Source organism: Diadema setosum, chromosome 21 (genome assembly GCF_964275005.1).
Source record: "Diadema setosum chromosome 21, eeDiaSeto1, whole genome shotgun sequence".
Classification (NCBI taxonomy): domain Eukaryota; kingdom Metazoa; phylum Echinodermata; class Echinoidea; order Diadematoida; family Diadematidae; genus Diadema; species Diadema setosum.
The window spans coordinates 27785467-27803033 of NC_092705.1; the positions used below are offsets into that span (position 1 = coordinate 27785467).

At 39.6% G+C, this 17567-nt stretch overlaps 2 protein-coding genes across 2 annotated transcripts; one reads left to right on the top strand and one right to left on the bottom strand.

Annotated features, from left to right (window-relative positions):
* LOC140244607 (cx9C motif-containing protein 4-like) lies at positions 1-2690 on the bottom strand. Its single transcript, XM_072324228.1, has 2 exons — positions 2441-2690; positions 1-1401 (listed from the first exon to the last, which is right to left on the bottom strand). Exons 1-2 carry the CDS (start codon positions 2496-2498, stop codon positions 1235-1237), a joined length of 225 nt encoding a protein of 74 aa, XP_072180329.1. The 5' UTR covers positions 2499-2690; the 3' UTR covers positions 1-1234.
* Positions 2691-4615: 1925 nt separating this feature from the next.
* LOC140244970 (EF-hand domain-containing family member C2-like) lies at positions 4616-15837 on the top strand. The gene is made up of 11 exons (XM_072324578.1): positions 4616-4763; positions 5534-5870; positions 6506-6729; positions 7501-7860; positions 8485-8623; positions 9305-9470; positions 10299-10441; positions 10920-11116; positions 12363-12496; positions 13231-13521; positions 14270-15837. The coding sequence occupies exons 1-11, from the start codon at positions 4722-4724 to the stop codon at positions 14469-14471; spliced, it is 2235 nt and encodes a 744-aa protein (XP_072180679.1). The 5' UTR covers positions 4616-4721; the 3' UTR covers positions 14472-15837.
* The last annotated feature ends 1730 nt before the right edge of the window (positions 15838-17567 follow it).

Here is a 17567-nt window from a genome sequence, read left to right on the forward strand (position 1 = left end):
GCAAACGTGGTTTGAAATGCGATTCTTGGGGTGCCGTGTGATCTACCCATTACTGAATTGTGATTCGAGTGTTCTCACTGCTCATCTGCTTTGCGCAGTTTGACCCGAGAAGCAGAGGTAAACTGAGGCCTGTGTTGTAACCTGGGGTTGTATACTGCATGCATGGAAGGCAACGTTGGCAGCTCAGAGATATTAACGCATTTCAAAACAGCATTGCGTTTATCTACTCTCAGAAAGGTGATCGTGGCCTCAAACATGTTTCAAAACACCCTTTGAACGGCGTTTCTACACAAGTTTGAAAACACGTTTGCATTTATCTATGTCCCGAAAATGCCACAAACGCATTAAGGGGCCATGATTCTGCCTCAGAAAATTTTTAGACAACCGCACCCAAGGTCTAAAATTTTGCACAGTAGTCCAGAACAAGTTCATTGTATTTTGCCAAAATTCGAATCTGTGTTCAAATAGCAATGATTGTCCTAAAACATAAAACACTAATTTCCATGTTCCAGAGCATGACATTGGTATCAAGATACCATCCCTTCATGACAAACCTAAGAGATGAACTACACAATATTCATCCACTATCTACAAACTTGCACTCATGTTTGTGTACACATAAATTGTACTTCATGGAACACATACAGTGTGTATGTAGGTAACATCAGATAGAATATATTTATTTCCGCCTATGAAGCAGTTCAAACATGAATGATTGCACTGAATGATATCTCTGTTTGTACATTAAAAAATGTAGAAGTGTAATAATCAATACACAGGTGACATCAAGGCAATAATGGTATCAATTATGAGTGTGGCATCAATCAATGAATGCTACTGAAGTTCAGTGCCTTTACTCATAATTAAAACAATTTAAGTGGGTACCTCGTAAAACAAAGCACTTTGGGAAACAATCTTTGAAACAGCATTCAATGTGCCACACTAGGAGCACCAATCAGCCATTATGATTAATCTAATTTTACAGGCTGCTCATGCTACATGTATGTGACAAAAAACAAAACAAAAACAAACCAAAATTATAATAAGTCATGTTTAATATCAAGCAAGCCACACATAATTTCCAATTTGGCAGTTTCTGATCATACTGCTTTGTTTTGTTTGTTTGTTTGTTTGTTGTTGTTTTTGTACATCAACAATTCTAACATAAGTGGCAAGGATTGCTGGTTTGAGAACACTTTCAGTCATTCTGTGCTAACAAAAGGTCCTCCAGTTGTCAGGATGTCTTGACTGAAGATTCACTTTCAGAGCCCTTACGGGAATGTCTTCCATGGGTCTTGAGGAAGCCGGAGCAGCAGACGGACTGCTGGGAGTCAAACTTGTCACAGCACTTCCTCATGGCTTCGATGACGTGGATACACTTAGCCTCGTTGTATTTGTAAGCTGAGAGTGAGAATGACAATTCAAGGTCATACATTGTAAAGTGAGACTGGATTGTGGGTTGAAGGAAAAAAAAAAACAAAAAAAAAAAAAACAATACACATAGAGATCTGTATAAAGACCGAAGTAAAATACACATAATGCACAAAAGCTAACAAAGTACCTGGAGTACCGGTACAATGTGAAGAGTCAACTCAGCTATAACTTCTGTAATTCGCTGTAAATTTAAGTCATAAGTCGAAAAATTGGCTAAGTCAAAGAAGCATTCTACCTGGAAGGATATAAACTTACATGTATAATCAATGTTAATTGTATTGTGTAAGTCAAAATTCATGGAAGTTGATTAATTTCTGGATTTGACTCATTAGGCAAGGTTGACTGTAATTCTTAAAAGACACTGTCAGTTATTGAACTTAGAGATCGTAGTGAAGCTTTCATGGCATGTTTTGACTGTAGAACTTGGGCATCCCCCCCCCCCCCCCGAATCCCCAAACCAATTCATCACTTCAATTTTAAGAGATGTAAATTATTTTTCAATGATTATTAAAGCAGTATTAATGGACTACACTTCAGTATGATTGAGAATTAATCATTGACATGATAAACAAATTAAATCTAAATTTAACTTCAAAATTTCCGTCATCAATTTAAATTTACATCAAGTGATGCAATTTTCCGTTTTTGAAGGTCTACCATATCACTTTCCCCTTTCTTTTTTGTTTTTGTTTTGTACCTTTTTTTACATGTCCGATTACAGAGAGGAGTAAAGTTTACCTCACGGATCTCTCATTCTAATTTAAGATTGAAAAAAAATGTAGGATTTAAATTTATGTATTGTAGACAGGTAAGTTAATATATAGGAGGTAAATTTATAGACACTAGAGATTCTAGCTATAAGATGCAGAATTGCCCAAAGGTTTACCTCCATATCTATACTGGCATCATTCTTGTAATCTTATCCAATAGGATATGCTACACGTTTAAAAATGTAAAATTACTACCGCTACACGATAATCAATACATGGGACTGAGCACGACCTACCTTGCAAACAGGCTTGGATGTCGCACGCTTGTCTTTGGCATGGATCACCCTTGGGCATTTTTGCACAACGGGATATCGCGATTTGGCCTGGGATGCTAAAGATCCTACATCCTATTACTAGACAAATGTCGCAAACAGAAAGTGGAAGAATCAGGGAAAGCCACCAAGATCACCCAAGACTGCGCTACATGGTGTCTAGATTATTATGCAACCAACACACACTAAATCATGAAATGTACTTGCACCTGGCGCCGTCATGGATGGGACCGGGGGCGTGTTTTTTTTTTAGACGGCACAGATTGGGGACCCTATCCCTAAACCTAACCCTAATCCTAATCCTAACCCTAACCATCAAACCCTAACCCTAACCCTAACCCTGACCCCAACCCTAACCCCAACCCTAACCCCAACCCTAACCCTAACCATAAACCCTAACCCAACGTTTTTCCCATAGGTTTAACACGCGCCATGCCCCAAACGCGACCGGGGCATGGGGGAGGGGGGGGGGGGGGGGTGGGAGGGGAGGGGTGTTCTTCGGGAGGGGTCTAATAGAGTATGCGGTTAAATGCATGGTGTTGTTGTTGAAGATTAAAGGCGCTGCATTCAATGTTGAATATTCACACCTTAATTCTTATCTCGATAGATAGTTCTATAGATTCGCTCTCATTATTCAGTACAACAAAAGAAAACAAAATATGATAAACTACTACTGTTAGCAAGGTCTGCCACAGAGCAGGGAGGTCACCTCCCTGCACAGAGAGATCACTGCAGCGGGACTTTTTTTTTTGGGGGGGGGGGGGGGGGCTCGGACCAGCTTAGGGGTTTCAAAGGTCAAGGAACGCCCCCTCCCCCCTCCTGCCCCCCCCCCCCGTGCTAGACGGGATGAATCTTATTGGGAATTCATGGATTACCTCGTTTTGTTTTGTTTTTAACATTTTTATTTTATTTGTTTATTTATTCATCTATTCATTTGTGTGTGTGTGGGGGGGGGGAGGCAAGAAGACGAAAAAGTGTGTGTGTGTGTGTGTTTGGGGGGGGGGGGTTGGGGGTGGGGGAGGAGAACTGCAATCCTCCTGATCCGCGGCCCCTGCTGGATCCTTTCTTTCTTTCTTGGGGGGGGGGGGAGAAGGGGGAGGGAGCAGGTGGATAGCAGTGGCCTGATGACCTGCGGCCACTATCACTTTCAAAGGAGAGATAGGGCATGATTTGTCAGTCCAAAGCAATAATTGGAAATGCCATCACTTGTTCACAGAGGTGTGTGGTGCACAAATCTAAACTTTTTTTATTTTTGTTTTTGTTTTTATCATTCTCTGTCACTTATTTCTATCTACATATGTCTTGAAAATGGTAGGCCTACATAGTGTAAAAGATAGCTAGATATGACTATGTAGATAATTATCCGGAATAAGCCTGCAAGGAGGATCTGATAATTAAACTATATTATTTTGATTTGTTCATCATTTCAGCTTTGCTTTTCCATGTAAGCGTGCATGAGTGACAGAGTGAGGACCTCTTAATTGCCCTGATGTGTAATTCATTATCATCATCATCATCATCATCATCATCATCATCATCATCATCATCACTACCACCACCACCATCATCAAAATCATCAAAACTGAAGTGAAAAGCACATAGGCCTGACACTTGCATGAATAAACTAACAAACAAACTTAAGTTGAGGGAAAAGTCAAATCAATTACAATGTATTGAACAAAATAATAGAAGATCAATACAAAATTTTGCAACAGTCAACATACAGGCCGTGCAATTGTGCCAATACAGGCAGCAAAAATCTCCTTTTAGTTTTCCGGCTATATTAATCATTTACAATAATTATACTGAGTAAATTAGTCCTATTATTCTATTGAAATGCTCCAGGACCAAGTGACATTATCACATCATTTAATCTATCTAACAAAAGGGCAGAAATATGTTGGATGATCGAGCTTTCCATCTCTTTGCGATTAATTTGATGAATTTATAGGCTAAAAACTGAGTTTTCTCAGACTGATAACTTGCGAACTTCAGCGCGAAGCCCGTAGTTACGTAACAATAAGGTCACTCAGTACAGTCATGCCAGCTACATACTCTAGTATGTGACGTCACGCATAACGACCGAAAACGCTACGTTGCCAAGTGCCTCGCTCACACAATAACAACTGAATCGCAGACACGAGTGCAACTCGAGTTGGAAAGCAATAACTGCATCGGAATATTTTATCAGGGCAACTTATCAAGAAGGAGGAAAGACACACGAAATAACATCACAGAAGACGACATGTCACTACCATTTTTGCCAGGAAACTCCTTCAACCCAAGGGTGAGTTTTCCAGTAAATTTAATCGCAAATCATGATGGACTGTCTGTGGCGGTGCTGTGCCGTGTCAGTGTGTGTGCAGCGGAACCAGTGCAGCAGCAGCACGGCTTCGCCCGGCTCGCTATTGCCTCCCTGTGCTGTGGATGTGAAGGCACACACGGACGCAGTCATGTCGGTAGTCGCCGTGTATGCAACTACTTAGGACTAAATGTTAGATAATATTATACCAAATAAGTTGCTACTATTCAAGCAATAGCTGTACATACTCTGATACAGGACCTATTGATTGGTATGACACCCGACCATTTTTTTGATATTTTTTTAGTAGGCCTAACGTTAGATTTACAAATTCAGACAGTATACCGTCAGCATAGCCTACAATTTCCTAAGTACAAATTACAGTTGCACACCCGCGCAGTCCTCAATCTCAATCTCATCGCGCCGTAAAGTAAAAGCATAGAATTTGGTTCTAACATGGTTAGGGGTAGGGTTGACTCAGGGCCTATACTTCTACATGACCATGACATCGACATGTACGATGTAGGGTTTAATCAAGTCATGATGTGCATTTTTTTTTTCTGTTTTTTGAAATGACCTGCTCCTTTTTTTTTTGGAGGGGGGGGGGGGAGCACTGTCTAGTTTGCATTAAGTGTCCTTGTTGATTGCCAATTTTTGTAAGAATTCAGTCTGATATTGAAAAAAAAAATGGGATAAGGCCTAGGCCTAGACCCTATTGTTCTTTCATCATTGTACCTCTTATCTCTTCATTTTAGTTGGGGAAGGAGAAGTTCCACAAGTCACAACACTTTGACTACAGCAATGAGGTTCCCATGCTTGTCGGCGAGCACAAGCCTGGCATCGGGGGCACGAAACTCCTCGGACAGAAGGCTAAGCCCCAGTCCAGCAACATCCCCCAGGGGCAGGGCAATGCGGCACCGGCCTGGGTGGCCTTTGATAAGCAGGTCCTCCAGTTTGACGCCTTCTTCCAGGAAGCCGTTCACGAGATGCGGCAGCAATACCGCATCCGCAAGTGCAAGATCTACTTCTATCTGGAGGATGATTCGATCCAGGTCATCGAGCCTCAGGTTGAGAACAGCGGCATACCACAAGGTGGGCATCATGTACATTCAAGTGCATGATCAATATGACACACACTGAAGTTGACAGATTTTCTTACAGTTATAAAATGATGGACAAGAAGTATGAGTATTAGATAAGATTTAAGTTTTATCGATGCATTTATTCTTGAAGTTCTCATTAAAGTTTTGTGTGTTGAGGTCAGAATGAAAATTCGGATTCATGGCTGTAGGGCAGAGAGACATCTGAAGCATTTCTTTCTTGCTCTTTGCTTTTGTTGTGATAACCCTTATTGAAGTCAAGTCTCTTCCATTCTTCCTATCTTTGCCAGACAAAATCATTGATTTTTGTTTTCAAACTGATCTTTTATCTGAAAAAACCCCCACCAAATACATACATTGTAAACCGTTTAAAATACAAATGTAAAATGCTAATTTTTAAGTCTTTTTTTTAATATCTTAGCATTTTGATTGCATGGAATCTCAGAAAGATGAAGAGATTTTTTGAATCTTCCATAATAGGATGTTACACATGAATCTGTGATGCTCAAAACATTACAATATACTTGTGTATTTGTCAATATGGAATAGCTGTTAGTATAGTTTGCCTCTAAAATGAAATCAGCAGTGCACATTTCACTGTGAAGTAAAACCTGTTTATGATTACAGGAACCCTCATCAGAAGACATCGAATCCCTCTCCCACCTCCCAATGACAACCAGTTTTACACCGTGGAATATTTCAATGTGGACCAAGAGATCACCTTGTACGGCCGCACCTTCAAGATTACGGGCTGCGATCAGTTCACCTTCAACTTTCTGCGCAAGCTCGGAGTGCGTGTCAGAGAACCAGCTGAGACACCTAAGGATCCTTACACCAACTTCAGGAAAGGGGTATGTGCAAAACTTGGCTCTGTACTGTATGAAATGTATTCTACTCTTTTCACCCTTGCCAGTTCACTGAAAATACAGTGGATTCCAATTATAACAAAGTCCTTGGGGCTGGCAGTTTTCTTACGTGATACTGATATTTCGTTATAACCGAACAAATAAACAATGAAAAAAACTTAGGGAGGATAATATTGCGGCCTGAATTTTTATTTCATTGTAATCAGAATTTTGTTATAACCGTGTTTGATATGACAGGAGTGTACTGTATATACTGAAATCTTGGTTCAGTGACAGTGGACCATTTTTGTATCAGAAGACAAACTATGGTTAATAACTGTAAGGTACACTCAAGATAAACTTGTTAGTTTTGCATTACGTTCACATCATATTCATGCCAGTTTTGTGAAATAGATATTATGAGAATTTAGTTTAAAGGTGCAATAAACAAGCAAGGAGCCACTGCCTTGCTCTGGTTTTCCAATTCTTTTCTTTCTTCTCTTCATATCCAAAGGTCCAGATTTTCTGCATCAGTGACTGCTTTGATTGCGATAAAGGGCATCTTTCAACATTTCATGTCCCATTGATTTTTGTTGTTGTTGTTGTTATCATCCTTTCAATGAATTAAACAACTGTGCACTTATTTTTTTTCTTTGTTTTGCTCTCCTTAATGTCTGTGTTGCATTTAGATAATTTGAGCAAACTCTTTCCTAGCACACCTCTAGAGCGGGTTCATGAATATCAAAGTCATCTCCTTTCTCATGCTATCCTCCACAGATGGATGAAGCTCAGCAGCCGCTACGTCCCTACGAGAAGGTGGACACCCTCAAGCAGTTCCTGGACCACGATCGCCATGTGCTGCGCTTCCTGTGCTTCTGGGACGACAGGGACAACATGTTTGGCGATCTGCGCGAGTTCTACCTCCACTACTTCCTGGCGGACGACACCATCGAGATCAAGGAGATCATCCCGCCCAACTCGGGGCGCGACAAGACGCCCATGTTCCTCAGGCGGGGCCGCCTGTCGAAGACTTCTCCCGAGTCATTGCGGCAGCCTGGTGAGATCACCGGTCGTACCGTGCTGAACGTCTTTGGGCCAACTGGCCATGGAGGGCGCTATATTCTTGACAGTTTGAAGGTATGCTGATTTACACGAGCACAAGGTAGTTTGCTGAAATATGTACTAGTCATACAAGTATGTGACCATGACAATATGTACTGGGAATGTGAAAAAGACTGCTATCTTCACAATATAGGTTGAAGTCGAGATACCGATATGCTGTAATTCAAATTGTGATTTACCTAGAATTGTTTCTTTAATCCATCTGTAAACTGTTACAAGCAAAGTGTGTAATACGGGCATTCCTAGTGACCATCCTTCTGATCTAATTCTGAAGATTACACACTGTCATTTGGATGCTTTCATGAGAAAGTAACACAATAGAAGAACTGCAACTTTCTGAGTTTGATAGTTGTTTTTTTTTTTTAGTTGTTGTTTTTTTTTTTCTAAGGTAGTCTAGTAATATTTTTATGAAAAATCTTACCCCTCTTTAGATAGCCGGCCTAAGAGGGAATATGAGTGAAGCAATTTTACAAAACGTAAAGCATACAGATCATTACACAAAATACAACCAGAAATATATACACATAAACTTATACACAGTCAACAACTGAAACAACTCTCGCCCTTCAGTAACCTCTCATCTGCCTTTGTAAGTACATTTTTGTGATATATGTGCTTCATATTTTCCATCGTCTGCAGACTGGAGCAGTGCATTCTGAGTTCTACCATGACAGTGATCTGACCATCGGCAGCACCATCAATGCCAACGGCCGTACCCTCATTCTGGCTGACTGTGATGACTTCACCAAAGAGTACTACGCCAGGAAATATGGCATCAGTAAGTATGCCATGTCCCTGTGTCTGTTTGTGCAAATTATGCTGCTTTAAATCAAGCTTAAAACACAAGGATAAGCCAGAACTCTACAATTGCGACATTTTTTTTTTTTAAAGTATTGCAACATAGCCAATATTAATTGCTCTAATGTATGTGTATCAGTCAGCATAGATTACTAGTATATGTATGACCATAATTTTTTTTTTCTCCAATTTCAAAGATTGCTGCAGTTTGCTACAGCTGTACATGTATACCACACAATGATGATAAATATAGGGGTATGCCTGTTTGTAACACTGCACTCTGTCTGGGTGCTCATGTGTATGAAAAGTACCATGCACAAAGGAGAAATACCATTCAAAATTGTCATATGACTAAATACCACAGTTATTAAACGATAGTCAAATCTTTGATTTTATGATTTACTGCCAATTAAAGCATGCATCTTATGATTTCAAGAAGCTTTAGGATTTATGTCTAATGGCCAATATAAAGGAATAGTGTGCTCATCAAAAAACATAAACATATAGGCCCTATATTGTTTACTGATATAAACATATTACTTTACCCTACTAACTTCAGCATTAATGCAGCAATCAGATATAGGAGCATGGGGGTTAAGCACAGAGGCCTCATTACCAGCATTGTATGCCAACTGATCAACTTTACCCCTTCTCTCCACAGATGACTTTGCTCCCGTCAACTACAGGAACGACCCCGGCGGCGCAGGCAAGCGGGTGTGGCCACCTTACACCGGTTTCGGCTCTGAGGAGGACTCCCTGTGCTCCTGCATGGGTCTCCTGCCCAAGCCGCCCCGCCGAGACTTCATCAAGTTCATGGAAAAAGACAGGTGAGATTTTCATGAAGTGTCATTTCTTAAAGGTAATGTTTACCTTTGGGAGCAGTGCTTTAAAAAATGTTCGAGTTATCACATCTGATGCATATGTGTGGGTCAGTTTGTGTTTCACATAACATCCTACCATATAAGAATTTTGCAATAAAGCATAAAATATAAGGAGATATTAATATTTTTCTCACTAAACCATAACCATAGATGGTTTAGTCCAGAAACAATCAGAAACAATCTTATTATAACTACTGTTCACATTTTGTATATAAATGATACTTGACATTGATTATACCGATTCACTTTTTTGTACTGGTTGTTTCTGTCCCTAACTCACATTTCAGAGCTATTTTGAAGCACTAAAGCTGGGTTTTTGTTATATCTGCAAATGGTGAACAATGTCAAATCTGTGGCCTGTTGCTGAGCACCAGTGAAGTACAGTAATTTGACTGGTCTGCTAGGGGATTCACAATGGAAGAATATTCTGTCTGACTATTGTTCACATTTGTACAATGTACACATTGGTGATTCTGCAGCCTTGATCCCGTTTCTTGTAGTATCTCTATTTTTTGCCTAACAACTTCTTCCATTTTTGGGGGGATTTTCCAAAATTCACAATTATTTTGTATAGATTTTTATTGTGCATCTAATTTCCCCAACCAAAGACATCGTTGCAATTCAGTGGTCCCATATGCTACAGGGAAGACAACACTTTTCCTGGGGGGAGGAATGTTTAAAGAATTTTTATTGATATGATTGACCTAGACCTTTTGCTTATAAATGCACTGCCCATGTCACTATAATCATTACCTTTCACAATTCTCATTGTAGACATGGTCTCGATAGCAATGTGATTCGCTTTGTGGCTCGTCTGGACACCACCAAGCCCATTGATGTCGACCGCCGCTTCATCATCTCATACTTCTTGTCTGACGACACCATTGCTGTGTTCGAGCCACCTGAAAGGAACTCCGGTGAGATTCTCTTTCTAAATATTTCACTTGTTCATCCCTCAAGAGATGAGAATGTATCGGGGCATTGCTATTCACAAACGACAGAGATTTTAACACATGCATGTGACATTTGCTTTGTTGGTGTAGTTACCTCCTGTGAAACTTTCAGTACGCTTATGTATTGTTTCGCAGTCTTCTTCTTGCGTATTAGGCAGTGGCAGCTAAGTAACGTCTCTCAGTTGCTCAAGCCAAGTTACAGACTCAGGGGTAGGGTGTAATAGGTCCATGTTGTCATTTGGTGGGAGATCAGGGCATTCACTCAAGATGTGTTTTTTCTTAGTTATGTGTTGTTTCTCAGTGAATGCTTCCATTATAATCTTGCTGTATTTTGTGTGTCATGTCTAAATGGGGAAAATTATATTCTCAAACGCAGATGACAGCCTGCTGTTACTGTCGTAGATTCCGTTCCACTTATGCTCATCAATTTTCCCTCCTGTAGGCATCATTGGTGGCAAGTTCCTGGAGCGTGGGCGGATCAAGAAGCCGAACCAGCCGCGATTTGGCACCGAACTCTCAGAGTACTTCACCGCTCGTGATCTCTATGTGGGCAGTCGCCTCAATTTCCACAGCCATTTCTTCATTCTCATCGATGCTGACGAGTATGCTTTCAGATACATGGAGAAACATGCAGATGAGGTGAGTCTGTGACCAAGACTAGCGAATGATGCACTCTAATACATAATTTAATGTGGAGATTAAATGTGACCCTGCATCACAAGACCAACAAAAAGTCGCCAGACATGGATTATTAGGTTAGAGAAGATTCTGGAAGAGTAGACTCTAAGCTTTAAAAATGATGTACAAGTCGATTCAAATGAAGCTTTCCTAACCTATCTAAATATTGGAAAGAAAGCACACACTCTGGAAAAGTGAACTGAGAAAAGAGGCCCTGAAGTACAGGGTCTATTAAAATGCTTAATCTTTACCAAGCTGTGCTAGGTGTGTGATAAATGAGACAAAAACAAGATGTAAACTGCCGGAGCAAAAACAATGAAGGGATTACATGATTAAATTGAAATTGAGCATGCGTTATCAACATATTCAGTCCATGATTAATGAATGCTAACTTCCAAATCAGCAGCATCATCCTTTCTAAAGTTATTAGAGTTGAAAGTGTACAAGGAAAAATGTACAAGAAAACCTGCTAAAAACACAATTTCCTGTTCGTTTTATAATCCCAAACTTTAGTATAGTGTGGAAGAAAGACTTGCTCTGTCAGAAAATATGAAAAACTCAAGACTGGCTAGTTTGACCCATTTCACCAGTTTTGAGTCCCGACACAAAATAAGTGCATGTGACTTTTTGTTCATTTTGTGATGCACGGTCACAAATGGTATACAGATATTGCTGAGCAGGAAGACGTTAATGCTTACCAATTGTGTCATAAATCCTTTCTGCTGCCCTTCTAAAGGGACAAATCTTCAATACTGGAAGCCCTTCTTTTTATGTCTCCTTTGAATCAATGTCAATTTCAATTTAATTCAATTTCATTTATTCCAAATGCTAAAAATGTATAAAACAAACACAAATACACAGACATAACATATTGCACATTATGTTTACACTGGAAACAGGAGAATGATGCAAAAAGATATACTTAGCAAATGTGAAAAAAAAATGTGATGTGAATAATTATCAGAATATTTGATAATATTGCACCTTGGTATTTCTAGTGATGATGAGTGTAGAGTAGTGATGAAGAAAATCTGATCAAGACTGCAAATATGTTGAAATCTTGCCTAACCTTTTTGTTTATGTGTTCTTTGAGACAATTTGATATGAATTTTAATAAGAGGTTTGGTGATGACACTAGCCATTTCTTGTTATGTATGTAGTGAAGTGAAAATAAAAGATCTCTGATTGTTTGTTTTCCACCTGTCAGTTTCCCATGGCCAACATTGGCGCCATCATGCAGAAGATCAGTTCCATTGCTGCCCAGCATCGCGAGCAAATCAAGGAGTTCCTCAAACGGAACGACTCCAACAATACCGGCCACCTAGAGTACGACCAGTTCAGGTAAAGAAGAATGCAGTCTTGCAAATCTGCAGTGTACTGCACTTCAGTTGTTTCTGTTAAATTGGAGCACCGTACTCGCTTTTTCTCAGAGAATTTCTCATCTGATTGTCAAACCCATATGTTTCACTCTATGGTAATTACACTTTACGTCCGGATGAGTAGCTATGAATGATTCAGTTGATAATACTTGTCAAAATTAGAGCAAACAGCATACAGTGCACTCCCCATGTGATAACAAACACGGTTATAACAAAATTCAGGCCACAACATTATCCGCTCCATGTATTTCTGTTGTTTATTTGTTTGGTTGTAACAGAACTTTGATATAACGAAAGAAAATTGCCGGTCCTGAGGACTTTGTTATAACAGGAGTCCACTGTCTCAAAATGATGTAACCTCAAACCGTTATTTTCTGATGCCCTTCCATAATACCATCTAATTTCTAGCAGCCTGTAGATAACCGAGGTTACTAAGCAACAACTACTTTCTCACCATTTGTTAGTCATTTCCCAGCCGCTATGGTAGTATATACCAACCGCAATTGTTATACACTTGTATATGTAATCAAACATGTAATTGTACTTGGGATCTTTTTACTGCTACTTTCTTTGACAATACACTGCTATGTAGAAAGTAGCTATTTATACTCAGCAGCACCATTAAAGTTTAGTTTGTAGCCTGTGATTACTTGGGGCATTCATTTTGCATTGTCCTTGTTTTCTTGCAAAATGCAGAAACCTACTGGTGCAACTTGGTGGCAGCCACCTGTCGGAGCACGAGATCATTGTCATCGCCCGTTACTATAGCGACACAAAGGACGTCAAGCTGAGCCAGGAGGCGCTGGTCTCCATCGTGCAGGAGCAGCTGAAGAAGAACGCCTTCGAGAACTTTGCCAAGCTGCGCGAGGGCTTCCTGCAGCACGACACGGACAAGTCCGGGTACCTGGATGCTGCCCTCGTGCGCAGCACCTGCAACGCCTTCCACCTCCCTCTCCCAGACGACCTCCTGAGGGTGCTCATCTCAAGGTTAGAACCCAAGTTCAATTCTTCTGCTGGGTGGACAATTTTGAAGGGGGCTATTGTATTCAGTTTGTTTCTTCTGTCAGTGAATATGGAATGCTGTATATGACACATAGTGCAATTGGCACTTGTTTGACAATTTTACAAGTGAATGAGTTTAAGTGAGAATTGAGTATTATCTCTTTGCAGGAGATAGTAATTTCCAACTTTGGATACAATATAATTATATATGGGGCATTTGTTTTGTGGGAGGCAATAGCTTTGTGAGTCACTAACATCAACAAACTTTGGAAATTCTCAAAAATTAACAATTGGCAAAACATACTGTGCAGACAGTATCTCATGTGGGGTTATCATCACAGATTATATGGCTCACTCCCAGTCGGCGCCAACACTCCCAGCATGTTTGTACTACATTTCCCTCCTTCACCTGTGGTTGTAGCCACCTTTTTGTTATGATAGTTGCTATGCCTGTAAAATACCTCATTTATATTGCAGCAATGTAGTTCCACTGGTTAGTTTGAGGTATAGGTTGATATGATTCGAAAGTGGGGCAATGTTTTACCTTTGCGATAACTTGGAAAATAAGGGGACTGAAAGTGGACTGTAAACCCTGGGGCAAAATCTACGACTGATCACAAATGAAGTCCTACACCCACATCAGTGCAGATGGGATCACACTGCACTGCAATGTACAATGTACATGTGCTTTCATCTATGATGATTCATGTAAATTCATTTCCCTTTGTTGCAGACTGGAGACAAATGGAGATGGTCAAGTGAACTACAATGCCTTCATCGTCCACCTGAACTGGCGGGACAACCCTGTGACCACCGCCCAGTACATTGCTCCCCCAGCCAAGTTTGACGAGTCCTGGACGGGTCAAGAGAGCAAGGACGGAGTGAAGAGGGTCAACTACTTGGCACTGCTGCAGAGTCTCTTCCCCGATATGTAGATAAAACAAGATAAGGGATGCAAGTGATGACCAAACAAAAGGACTCCTCCCCCTCATAGAACACACATGATCTAGTCTTCGTGTGAAGTTTGGCGGGTCAACATTTGGTGAAGCCTGTTATGAGATATGAATGCCTTGAATGGATAGTCATCACAATGTGACTGTATAATGCTGCCATGCATTCATGATGAAAAGTCCTCGATTATTCAAGTGCTCATCTAGCTCTAATCCAAGAGAATGTGACTGTTGATTGGTCATAACCATTTTTTTCACCGCAAAGCTTGAATATTTTGGTACACAATTGACAATACTAGTGGAGCACATAAGCAGATATCTTGCATGCAAGTGCAAATGCAAACTTTTGAATAATACCCAGGGTTTGAGTGGATCGCTTTGCAAATATATTTTTTAGTCAATGATTTTTTTTTCTTTTTTTTGTGAACTTTCATGCAGATCTGACTTCATGATTCTGGTCAGCATCAGAAATATATTATTTCCACCTGGTGTGTGTGGATGCCTCTTGCTCATTGACCAATAAAACTTTAATGTTAACCCTCCATCCATTAAATGTATGTGGGGAAAGAATGCAAGCTGTGATATTGTGAAAAGGTTTTTTTTTTGCAGAATTCAGTGTAGTACTGTACTGAAATGTACATATACAGTATATGGAAAGACATTTTCGTCTGTTGAGAATGAGAAGGGCATTAAGTGGTCTTGAACACTATGGGTTTAGTGGCAACTTAACGCCCTTATCATTCTCAACCAACGTTTTTATGTGTTGGTGATATATTAAACCTACATTAATGTCCCAAATTTTAGAATCATGCATTTCATGTATATTTATTGTCATATATTGCTTTTGTCCTGTTGAATATATTCATCACAATGCCTTCCGAGTGCACATATGGTAAGGATTTCCTTGAAATGTTCAAGTGGCTTATTTTTCTGAAAACCATTGCTTTTTTGTTTCATCACTGGTGTAACTGAGCAATATAGTCCTTTGTATTATTGTTTGAAGACCTTAAAACATTGATTAATGGTACCAAGTATTGCTGTTTACATTGAAAAATATTTTTCATGGCTACAATCTGTCACTTGAAAATACTGGGAATTAATGTAAACTGTGATTTTTAAAGCAAGTGAAACCAGTGCATTGTAATATCACATCATACAACATGTGTAGAATACCTCAATGTATTGTACAATCCCACAAATCCAAGGCAAGAGCAATGGTTTTCAGGATGACAATGCATGAAGCTTATTTGAGAATACACCAATACAGTTTGGGACATTTTTTTTTTCTTCAACATTTGTAAATATACTGTGCAGAAATAAAAGACTCCTATAAATATTGTTGAAAATGTAAGTGCCTGATGGTTGTTTCGACCCAGTGCATTTGTTCTCGTCTTGTAAAGGTTACAGCTGCCATCTGCAAAAGATTTTTTTCCTTTTCTTTTCAGTGTATGTGTGTGTGTGTGTGTGTGTGTGTGTATGGGGGGGGGGGGCATATTTGGAATTTGTGGAAATGCATTAATTACTTCATATTATCAGTGTGGTTACACAATAGCCGATGATACATGTACAAGACAAGTTAATCTGTATCGTGCAACCTGTAGAAAATGCCCAAAACCTGGTTTTAAATAAGATCTTCAATTCTTCTATCACAGATGTTTTTGTGTCAGTTGTCATTTAGTACTATCATGAGAGCTACCTGCAACATGAAGTGAGAAAGTATTGGTATCACATAGGCAAGAACGCTAAAAGGCTCCAATGACATGCATAGTGTTCACTTTTTTCACGCCAAAGGTAAATGCAACATCAGTTATGGATGCGCAACAAAACAATGACCCAAGGTCACTTGTAGGATGACCTACCAACACACTTGACCTGTGTTTCAGCGCTGTCTACATTATTACGCTGTCCCACAATAACTTTTTTTTTTTCTTGAGGTACAGTTGTGACTGTTGCATATGATATCATATGAAACCGGGTTTTTAAAGTCACAGGGAAAGATTTGTTAATGCAGATGATAAATAAGTCAAAGCTACTCAGACCGAAACAGAGAAGGGTAAACTTGCCTGACTTGATACGTCAATTCATTTGATTTGATAGTTCTTCGTCTTGACAGCTTGCTGGTATGTTTCCATTGTGACTGGTACCGCCTTTTGCAGAAATAAGGAGCAAGCTAACATGCAAAATGTGATATTTTGACTGCCACATGGTGAGGCATATCAAGAGTAATCTCTGTATCTTGCGCAAGATGATAAAAACATCAATATATTGCTGTGAAAGGCTCATCTCCAAGTTCCAAGCATATCCTACAGTGCTCAATGTATTTGCATAAGTAGCAATTATGAGAGCATAATCAATGTGGGAACATCAATGGCATACATCCTCAAAGCTTCTGTTCTTGTAGAGTTTAACCCTAATCAGGCTGGGGGGGGGGGGGGGGCGGAATCCGCCCCCCCCTCGACGTTTCGCGCAATATCTTTGCAACGCGATACACTCCCGCCGCGATGTTTCATGACTTTTTTCTTTGAAGTATCGCGCAACTTTTGAGACCCAAATTGTTGCGCCCGCGCGTACCGTTTTGACGCGACGCCCGTTCGAAAAAAATTTGTCAACCCCAAAATTGCTCCAAAACGTGATTTTGTGTACAAATCCAATGCAAATTGTGTTTTTTCAATTAATTCACATAAAAATTCATATCTTCACTTAGAATGGCCGAAATTAATTTATTTTAGCATAATAATGCTGCGAAAAATGTCTGTGACAAATTTTGGCCAAAAAACAAACAAAAACAAAAGGTCAAAAAACAAAGAAATACATAAGAAATTCAAAAAACAATAAAATACATAAGAAATTAATTTCGATACAGATTTTTTTTTATCCTATGTCTCAGAAGAATGATACAAGAAACATTTTTAAAATGAAATTAGCTTAATTGGAGCATTAATAAGTGATTTAGAGCCCAAAACTGATTTTATGCATAAATTACAATAATTAATTAATATAAAATATAAGGAAAATTTTTCGGAGAAAGCAACCATACATTTTGATAGAATACGTCGCGGGCGTGGCGTGTGCCGATTTTCG

What these genes read in the sequence shown, in the direction of transcription:
- LOC140244607 (XM_072324228.1), bottom strand. Translation starts at nt 2,498, where the DNA reads ATGCCCAAGGGTGATCCATGCCAAAGACAAGCGTGCGACATCCAAGCC. An exon ending in CATCCAAGCCTGTTTGCAAG is followed by an intron (nt 1,402 to 2,440) that starts GTAGGTCGTGCT and finishes TCTCACTCTCAG; the next exon opens with CTTACAAATACAACGAGGCT.
- LOC140244970 (XM_072324578.1), top strand. Translation starts at nt 4,722, where the DNA reads ATGTCACTACCATTTTTGCCAGGAAACTCCTTCAACCCAAGG. An exon ending in GAAACTCCTTCAACCCAAGG is followed by an intron (nt 4,764 to 5,533) that starts GTGAGTTTTCCA and finishes TCTTCATTTTAG; the next exon opens with TTGGGGAAGGAGAAGTTCCA. An exon ending in GCCACCTGAAAGGAACTCCG is followed by an intron (nt 10,442 to 10,919) that starts GTGAGATTCTCT and finishes TCCCTCCTGTAG; the next exon opens with GCATCATTGGTGGCAAGTTC.